General features: G+C 35.0%; 1 protein-coding gene across 3 annotated transcripts in view; it reads left to right on the forward strand.

Annotated features, from left to right (window-relative positions):
* The window catches only part of slx4ip (SLX4 interacting protein), a 78,228-nt gene extending 70,228 nt beyond the window's left edge, over window positions 1–8,000 (forward strand). For all 3 annotated transcript variants that reach the window (XM_034017130.3, XM_034017129.3, XM_034921593.2), the window contains 2 exons: window positions 1,788–1,903; window positions 4,290–8,000. In XM_034017130.3, the coding sequence (XP_033873021.2) occupies window positions 1,788–1,903; window positions 4,290–5,064 (891 nt within the window). In that variant the 3' untranslated portion in view covers window positions 5,065–8,000. The remainder of the gene's footprint in view (window positions 1–1,787; window positions 1,904–4,289) is intronic.
* Window positions 8,001–10,584: the final 2,584 nt, after the last annotated feature.

The raw sequence follows: 10,584 nt of genomic DNA on the forward strand, positions 1-10,584 counted from the left end.
TGGTCTTGCAGAATTTTTTGCAGGAGGTTCAAGAGAGACACGTGCTTGTCCGTACAGACAACACAACCCCCAAGCATAGAGGTGCGTTTTCCCTCCCTCGGCTTAGCCTTGTTGCATTCCGGTCGTTCTGCAATCTTGCCCTTGCAACGGCTTGGGTATACTGACCCATTCAGTAATGGTTACTTTTTGTACTTGAAAGGTAATGCTTACAGATTTCAAGTGGTAAGGTTTTTCTGTACCTTGTATGGGCTACATAGTTTTGTTTACAGATACAATGTTCCAGTTTATTAGAAAGCCGGATTTGTTGCTGTCCCAGATTTTGTACATTCACTGAAGGTTGAGCTATATGCTTAACATCATATGATACTTTGGGGTATGTGGAAAAGGTTTACATTTGTTAATAGTTACTGAATTATTTACCTATAAGTCAACGAAAACATAACATACTTTTCAGCTCTTAATTAAATATTCTTGGTTTGTAAAAATTATTTCATGTAGGCTACTTACATTTGACATATACATTTGTATCAGTATATAAAACAAGAAGCAAATGGAAAAAAATAGTTTTTTGCTTCACAATTAACTTTACAACAAAGTTTGTAGATGATATTCATAATCACCTGTTGTACATGTTTAGTTTGAATGTTATTTTTTTATTTTTTATATGCAGTGTAATTTATTGGAAGTGTACCTAAACTGGAACGGCAACGCAAACAAATAACCAAGACCGCTCTCCTTTAGATTCCCTTCCATATTTTCACAGTATTGAACCTTGATATTATTTCTTAAAAGGAGTACCGTATGTGCAACCCTAGATTGACACATTAAAGAAGGTAGCTTGTAATAAGGCTTTCAGCACCAGACTAAAAATTGTTCCAGCTCCACTGCTTCCAAATGCAAAAAATGTATTCTTTGCCTAAAATTACACGGTCTATAAATCTCCTAGGATTTTCTCGTGTTTCCTCAGTGATCATATCAGCTGCTACTAACGTAGGATCCATGTTGGAAGTCAGGGTGACTGGATCTGAAGTGCTGTAACTCTTTATATACGTATTGACCATTCTGATACAGGTGGAAAGCTAACTAGTAGAAGTTTAAATTATCCACAACTTTGGTCTTTGAAAAATAGACATGGATTCTTAGATCATTATATAATCTGACAAAAAGAAAGTGTCCTGTATAACTAATGAACAAACCTAGCGGATAGATTCCCGCCATGTTTTCTGCAGCTTTAGAAAATACTCAATCGGTGGGAAAAATAATGCTGTCCTCCAGCGGAAAATAACCCCCATTATCTCTGGATTTCAAATTATGTTGAGATGTCCAGACATATAATCTTTGGATTTCAACATTTACATTTTTATTTCGAGATCACAAGATCATTTTCTATTTATTTTGTATCTTTTAATCTTAATTTTATTTTTTCATGTCCTCAATGAGCCACAGTAAATCGCCCCCTGAACCCCCATTCACAAATACATGCTCTGTTCTTTCTCAACCAAGGACTTTACTGTCAATTAAGCTTCATTATCAGTCGCTGAAGGCCCCGATTTGAGAGGTAGAATAACCTGCCTTCTTCGGTTGGGAGTGTCTCCACCTGGGAGCATAATTGAACTCAAAACTTCAAAGTGTCCTTGTCATCAGTTTCAGATGTTAATGAAGTACTGTGTTTCCGAGCGTGGACACCCACTATAGGACAGATGGCACCTGGCTTAAGCTGACGTGTAAAAGGTTTTATAATGTAACTGAGATATTATGAATGTTTTTTTATTCCCTTTCTTCCAAAGGAAAAACAACCCTTCACAAACAGGTCTGAATATTTTGCCGATCCCTGTTTAAGTGAAGATAAAGATAAATTAAACATCTCCAACATTACACAGAAGAAGAGCTCCTTAAAGAAGATGTAAGTATGATTGTTTGTTTGTTTTCACTGCTAATTATAGAACAGGGTGTTATTGGATAGCTTTCATCCTAATTAAAATTGTAATGAGTGGAAAACAGAAAAAAAAAAACATGCATTAGGAGCTTTACTAATTACTGCTGTTCAGTTCCACATTCTTAACTGATCTTTAGCCTGTAGGTAAATTGTATGATCAGACTAATGTTGTAAACATACGCCAATGAATGTTCTTTCAGTACAAGCAGTGCATTTCCAAGTCAGTTAAGACATTTACCCCCAATGTTTAAGTATTTCCATCAAAATATGTTGCATTTCAAAGATATCTGAATAAAAAACATATGAGTAGCCTAACCATTTTATTCCAATACAAATCAAACCACAACTGTTTTAAATATTCTACTATATATTGCTTCATTAGCTCTTCGCAGGGTGTCCCTTGACTTTGATCACTGCCTGACACTTTTTAGAAACAATGGCAATCAATGTAAGCCTGAATTTTCTTTATGACCATTAAACACAACATGTAATTACAGACCAGCTTTGAGTTTAAAGTAGGGCTAATGAATACTTTAAATGCCTTACCTCTTTCTAGCTTTGGGGTTTTTTTTTTTTTGTTTTTTTTTTTGTTTTTTACTTTAAAGCTCTGCAGATTTTTCAAATACAGTGTTATAGATCAGTGGTTCTCAATCTGTGGATCTGATGGCTCCCTTCAGGTGGTCCGTGGAAAGGTTACATAATTACGGACAGGAAGTGGCAACGTAGTTTATAGATCCCATTGCAAACCCACTATTTGAGACCTTAAAAACTCAGCTACAGAAGCAGGAAGAAAATGCATACATGGAAATCTCCAAAGTTAAAAAAAAGGTCTCTGCATCATATATAGTTTTGGAGTGTCTAAAATGTATTCTTTACTAGAGAGTTTTCGTGTATTACGCTCACGTGCACTCAACACAGCAGCTTGTAAAGTAAGGGATAACACATGAGAGGGCGTGCATTGTGTTGCATAAGCATACAGCTGTAGTTGGGTTGGAGGCACAAAGCTAAGCTTCGTGCCTTCAACCAACAAAGCCGTACGTTGATGCAACACAACCCACAAGCCCTGGAGTGTTATCCCGCTTATAAAATGGATACAATAAAAGAAAACTGTTTATTTTTCAACAAAAACAAACACTTGTATTATATATCCTTCCGCTTTGGAGAAAAAGAGTCCCTTAAACTGGAGGTTTTCAACGTTTCAATTTATTGTAATTAATTAAAATGAATGAAGCCTCCGTCCTGGTCTCAATTGCTCTGTAAACAGAGCAGACTTAACCCGAAATATTAGCCTTGTTAGTGACTAAGTATTTAAAAATGCCAGTCGTGTATTTTTGTTGATACAGAAAAGGCAAAGACCAAGTTCAGTATCCACGCATTGCTACTGCTGACCTGGAGAAGCCAGCAATATAAAAATACATGATTGGCATTTTTAAATGCTTGGACACTAACAGGCTATTATTGCAGTTTATGTCAGCACTGTTTACGGAGCGATTGAGACCAGCACGGAGGCTAACATAACAATTGAGTACTCTTTGCCAGCCGAATAACGCACTGAAGCATAGAATTATCATAACAGACCATTTACATTTTCAAGACAAACTATTTTTTATTTTTAAATTGATAATTACAGCAGAAATATATTTATGTGAATTAGTTACAATACACCCATGAGGTACCAGCACAGTCAGAGCTACGAATCTCCAGCTATAAACTTTTACTTATAAAACAGAATGTTTGGATGCTGCACGCTGATTGGCTGTTGAGGTTTTTTTTACTCTGTAGTTAGATAGATAGTACAATGCACGACATAGCTTATTTTTGCCGAAGCACCGTTCGATTTATAAATGATCAATACATAACATATTAAGCTTGCAATAAACATACACATTGTTATGAGATGTCTTTTAAAGTTTTTAAAAATGAGTGACATTCCTTTTGTCACATTTGATCTTTTTGAAGGCATGACAGTAGAATGGCTAGAATTACAAGAAGCAAAACCAAGAGACACAAAGATTTAACAAGTCAGCAATCGAAGAAAACCAAAATTCTTGGGCAGATGGTGTTTTTAATGGTAATCAACTTAATAATAGTTTGAGAACCACTGCTATAGATAAACTCCTACATCCTGGTATCTTTACTTTAGGTCACATGGTTTAATTGCAGCGAGTTTGAACATTATCACAAGTGATTAGGCACTGAAGCAGCTGTAACTTTTCATTTACAGCTGTGTCTGAAATATTCAATATTAAAATATAAATATTATATATTTCTGGTGCTAATGGGTGGTAAGAAAATTGATTTTCTATCACCTAAAAACTGCCCTAATTTGTCATTGTTTTGATGTGTTTTACAGTGTAGAAAAGGCCAAGGGAGATAATGCAAGCAAACCTGATGAGTTTGCTATCATGAAAACAAGGACAGGCCATGATATGGATGTGTTGCACCCCACTTCAGAACCCAGACGCATAGTTCCAGACACCAGTGAAGGAGGAACGAGTGACTCTGAAAACAGAGTTCAAAGCAGCGTCCTGGTTCCTTTGTCAGAGCTGGGAAACTATATTGACAAGAGAGAGCCAGCTGGAGTCAGCAGCCAGAAACAACCTCATTCCATGGAGCTGCTAAACATAGGACCACTGAGTGGGTTCCCTTCTCTGAGTTGTGAGTCAGCATTGCCACAACCAAAACAGAGTCTGGAGAAGAGCAGAATACAGAACAAGCGCAGGAGGCACTACTCACAGGAAGATGGACATAATGCCAAGAAAGTATTTATTGGAGAGAGTCCAGCAACCCCCAGTGAGGTAATAATTAAAACAGATTCTGCTGAGTCCTTAACACAAACATCCATGAAGAAGTCTCCACTTGGGTTCAAGTCATGCTCCAAACAAGACTTAGCTGAAACCACACTGGATGAGGACTTGCTTACTTTGGGAAAATCTACCCTGAAACCTCCCCTTGAAAACAATAACACAGAGCAGACAAACCAAAACAAGCTGACCACAAACATACAGGAATTATCTGTCGAGCCTGTATCCTCTCATCCAGATATCAGCTGCAGACCCTCAGACAGAAAGGAGGGGGTAGAAAACGTACCCAGAAAGTCAAGATTACGACGATTGAAGAAATCCTGAGGGGGACAGTGATGATGACGCTGAGCACTGTAGTTTGTTCTCATTCACAATTAAGTGTTCATCCATTGTAAATACTTCTTTGACAGTACTGTGTTGTATATTAGTCAAGTTAAGACAACTTACAAACCACCCTTTTAATGACACCTTGTATGTCTGAAAATGCAATACTTAATGGCTGAAATATTTAAAGTGCGAAAAACAAAACCGGGTACATTTTTTTCTGCATACAATAACTGCAGTTTCTTTCAAATTCACACACACGGGAGAAATGTAATTGCAGCAAAGATCTTAAAGATGTAATCTTTTTAAAAATAATAACGTCTCAGTAGTGCACTAAATTTCTCACATTGTGCTGTCAGTCTTTTTTGTTTTCTAGACATAATTTTCACCTCTGATCAGACCTGGGATAAATATAGTTATAAATATGGTTTGTGAAAAGTAACTATTATTTGAAAATAATTAAATACAGATTGCAGAAAGTAACTATTGTTTGAAAATATTTAAATATGGTTTGTGGAAAGCAATTATTATTTGAAAATATTTAAATATATAGATGTAGCTGAAGTACATTGAAATACTTTAAACTCTTCATAAATATGTAACTGTAACATACAGCAGCCTAATTATTATCATGCATTCTAAGCAGGTTTTAACAAGCCTTGTCCTTGTTAAACACTCAATTATCTTTTGGAAACTGTTCTCTTTCAATTAGATTTAATTTGATCAATTAATTGAAATATTTGAATATTTTATTTTAGTGGGTAAATATTTAAAAACAATGAAATATCTTTAACCACTGGTTTAATGGCCTGTTTTGAAGTTACTGAATTGAACATGTTTAGCATTTTCCTCCTTAGAAATCCTCCTCAACCACCATGTGGTAATTGCAAGACTTAGAACATAATTATACTTTTAGGGTAATAATTAGGTTTTAGTTTGTGATTATTCATGAACTATTTGGAAATAGTTGAATTTTTTTTTTTTTAATAACTTACATATATTTAAATATTTTCAAATATTTGTTTTCTGCAATTTTTTAAAAAATATTTTCAATTAATATTTGAATATTTAAAAACAAATTGATTTATTCGACCATATATATTTAAATATTTCAACTATTTGAAATAGTTGGTGTTAAAATATCAAATACAACTATATTTGTCCCAGGTCTGCCTCTGATGTAAATAAAAACCATTTATCCTGCCACATCACTATTAACACTGTTTCCTGTCCAAGGAGGCTGTGTGGTCCAGTGCTGACTCATTGTGTGACCCTGAGCAAGTTACTTAACCTCCTTGTGCTCCATCTCCCAGGTGAGATGTTGTTGTAAGTGACTCTGCAGCTGATGCATAGTTTACACCCCCTAGTCTCTGTAAGTCGCTTTGGATAAAGGCATCTGCTAAATAAGCAAATAAAAATAAATGGTCTTCCTCTGCTGTACATATGTGCAGATTGGGGTTCAGATGGGGTCCTTATTTATATCTGCTGCACAGGAAGTGAACTTGAGGAAATTAAAATAAGTGTTCATCATCAAACTTGCCCTGTTGTGGAAGTATTCATGGGCTACATCCAAACAATGTGAAAATAAAGTCTAGGGAAACTAAAAGAAAAATGACAAGAGACTTGTGAGAAAGTTGTCATGTTAATGCAGAATAAAAGTGTTATTTTTATATATTTTATTGATTAGTCTGAACATTTAGACAGAGAAAGGTGAACTGTTGATACATGTTGAATAATTGCAGCTAATAAGGCAATTATAATTGAAAAACGTATAGAGGAGATGTTTGAGATTTATGCCAAGTGGAGTGTGTCTTTGACCTGGGTGGGTGCATGAGTCTTTCACCACCCAGGTTTAGATTAATTGAATTAAAAAATATTATGTGAATGCAATTTTTTATGATTTTATTGAATCATTTTAGTAATCATTGCAGCACTAAAGCTAAAGGAACATTTCCTGCCATTATCAAAATATTAAAATGTCTATTTGCAATACTGCTTTAAAAATTGTTAGGTGGCAAATTATGCAGGCATAAATTCAAAGGGTTTTTAAGGTCAGGTTTAGCCAGTGGTAATAGAAATAGGGTCATTCCCATTCCTAGCGAACTGAGGATTCCTCTATGAATAATGCACAGGATAGATCTGACTAGAGGTAATCAGACGACTCAGCTTGGAGTATGGACCACCCAGAAATGCCTAGGAAACGTTGGATGCCAAAGGCGGGGTGTTCTTTAAACTCCCAGGCTGATCCAAATGGGAAATGGACCATGAGGTTTGTGAAATTGGTTTAAGTGAATTTCAAAAAAGAAAAAAAAAACACAGATCATTGTGTGCACCCTTAGGTAATTTTTTTGAGAAAAAATGCACATCTGTGCTTTTAGTAATTGTATGGGTAGTTTGTAAAGGAATACCGAAATGATTCGACATTAGATGATTTAATTCATACACCTATGTGGATAATTACTATTACTCTACAAGTGCTAAGTGAATAAAATGTTGATTAATAATGTATTTCATCCTATTATAAGAAAAGCTGTTAAGTTTTTATATCTTTGTGTCCTGATTTTTTTCAGATAAATACTTGCTGTATAAATGTAGATTCATACAAATATTTGTTTCCAACCTGAGATTTTATTGTATCTTTTGCTGTTTGTTTTGCATTTGTTTCGTTAACTGACTCATCATTCATTTGTCCATAAAAGCACACACGGTTCAGCTTTCTTTGTTGCTACAACCAAACCATACTAAGCAAGGCTTGGTTTTTGATGTTATTTTATCAAGCAATGCTGTAGGAAAACCAGTCTTTCTTGGCCAGAATTACAGAACTGATGTTGGAACAGATGTATTATACTTTCTTGGGCCTTAGTGCTTTAACGTGTTGTTTTCCTGAAAATGTGTGCAATAAATAAAGTGTTTTAAAAGAATAAGGAAAGTGGTCATTTTTAATACATTTTAGTAGATGAAAGACCAAATATACTGGCCAGTTTTGGATCGAGAATGCCAGTGCTAGCTAACTTCCAATAGCCTTTTATCACTCCTTGTAAATTCAAGAACCACAGTTAAACCATAGAGACAGCGTGTATTGTTTCCATTTAACTTATCTTGTTACTTGAGACTTGAATTTATCTTGTGACGGGAGACTTAACTTGACCCTAGAGAAATATAGTATGATTTGTAGTATTTAAGCTGTGGTGCAATTGCATTGTAAAAGTTTGCAATTATTTAACTATTTAGATGATGTCCATAGCAGTTCAGTCACTGTGGGAGTAACTGCAAGGATCCTGGGATATACCAGCAGCATATCCATATGACTAACACTACAGAACAATGAAAGCATTTTTATATTTCTATTGAACAATTAAGATTAATTACTTAAAGAAACATACTACATGTTTTTGCCTAGATGCTTTTTCTTTGGTTTGTGTCAGTGTTGTATAACAGGATTGTTGACTTTGTACTGGGTGAGTGCGCATTTGACCCTGGCTGAAAGATGCTATATTGCTGCCTTAATGGGTAACTGAAGAATTCAAGTAACATTTCCAGAAAGCAACCCCATCACTCTCACTTCAATGCAGCATTTTTGCTTGCCACCCAGTTTTAAATTAGTTTTTTGAACACTGTGTTTTGAGTGTGGACTAAACAATGTTCTTCCCTGTATACAACAACACCTCTTCCTGTGATTTCATGAACCTGAAAGCATTTCTTAATATCTGGATTAGACTATTTTTTCTTTTATCCCTGGCTCGAGTGTTACAACACAAGAAACTTGAAATCAAATCGCAATGCATGTTTAAACTTGAACTCACAAAATGTTTGCTTTTTCGTTGCCTAAACAGGATAATAAATTTTAAATGTAACAGGCTCAAAGTTCAAAGAGTGACTCCTTCAAGAGCATGAGTCAGAGATGACTTAAAAGCCTTCAGAAAAGTTCTTATCCCACAGACTTAAGAGCAGTATCTGTAGATAGTGGCTGACATTACACATCATGTCTAAAGGAAGACACCATATCCTGAATCTTGGTGGTTTTGGAATTTCAGTTGGTTAATATAGCCATGATCAAAAGAAAAGAAGTGTACTGGATCTTGGTGGTTTCGTCTACAATACAGTTACATTTACTATCACATTTTTCAACAGGATACAGATATTTTGTAGTCCTTGCTGTACATGTAGGGTCTCATTTACACATTTGTAAAAGTAAAACCTAACGGCTGATGTTACATAACTTGCAAGAAAAAACAAAGGGGGATGTAGGAGTTCAGTTTTGTGAGGGGTAGTTTTGTGTTCTTAGCACTGGTGTAAATGATTTGTGACAATGGCATTACATTTTTTGTAAGTTCTGCATTTAAAATCTGGTTGTAAAGCAACACAGACATATTTATAACGACTCCAAGTACAAATGTAGCCACCTTGGTTTGGTTTGTAAAAGACAATCATATTATTATGACCAGAGGAATTTGAAGATGGTGACATTAATTGTAATCTGTAGATTTTTGCCAAATCTAAGCTTGTAGAAGATCAATAGCACACTAGTTTTTCTTGCCTTTTCAAAAAATATTGCTGGAATGAACTTTCTTATTTCATCTGCACATCAAGTGATACTCACAAATTCTAGAGACTTCTGGCTGGATAGACTTAACTTCACTACCCAGCCCCACCCCTTTATAAATCCATTCTTAGTTATTTGAATTTAGTGATAAATATTGCCGCCGGTTTAGATTGGGCACATAACAAAACCCTTACGTTCAGTTTATTTAGCTTATATTAGATTTTCAACAATCAGAAAATTTCATTTTTTTATTATTAAATTTAAATGTTGCTTCACTTTCCAAATTTTATAGCAGCCAAACCATAGAAGATGACACTCTGTCAATACAAAGTATTGTGTAAACCATAGCCATAGTTTGGTATTTATGATAGAAGTAAAAATATTATGTGGATTTTATTGGCTAAATAAAACATTACAGCTGGAGTTTAACATAATGTCATGTGCGTAATTTTAAATATGGCACATTTTGGGGAACTTTTTCTCTTCTTGATAATTCCGTTAGGCAGGATTGGCATTTCACACTTCTGTTTAATGTAGTTATGTTTGAAAGACAAGATTCTATATTGCAGTATGAGCAACCTGGTACGTCTTATGACTAGCCAACATACATTCTGCAGGGGTTCGATAGTTCTATGCCTTCCATTATAGTAGTTTACTTATACACTTGTATGTATGTATGTATGTGTCATTATTTTTATTTGACCTATAGCTCAGGTTTACAGACAACGATGAGGTAGACTAGTGCTGATCAGGTTCTGTGGAACCACAATAATTGACTGGCTACAAACATGCCAAAGTAGACTAATTGGGATAAAGTAACAAAAAAGTGAAATATAAAACAGTTGTCAAATGTACAGGTGGATATCCATTTGTACGACACAGTATTTTGTCACTGGCTTCATGTTTTCTGACCATTAACAAATTGAGGAATTTATCCTTTCTTCAACATGACACTGGATGGAGAGTTTAAATTGTTG

The sequence above is a fragment of the Acipenser ruthenus genome, chromosome 6 (genome assembly GCF_902713425.1).
Source record: "Acipenser ruthenus chromosome 6, fAciRut3.2 maternal haplotype, whole genome shotgun sequence".
NCBI lineage: Eukaryota > Metazoa > Chordata > Actinopteri > Acipenseriformes > Acipenseridae > Acipenser > Acipenser ruthenus.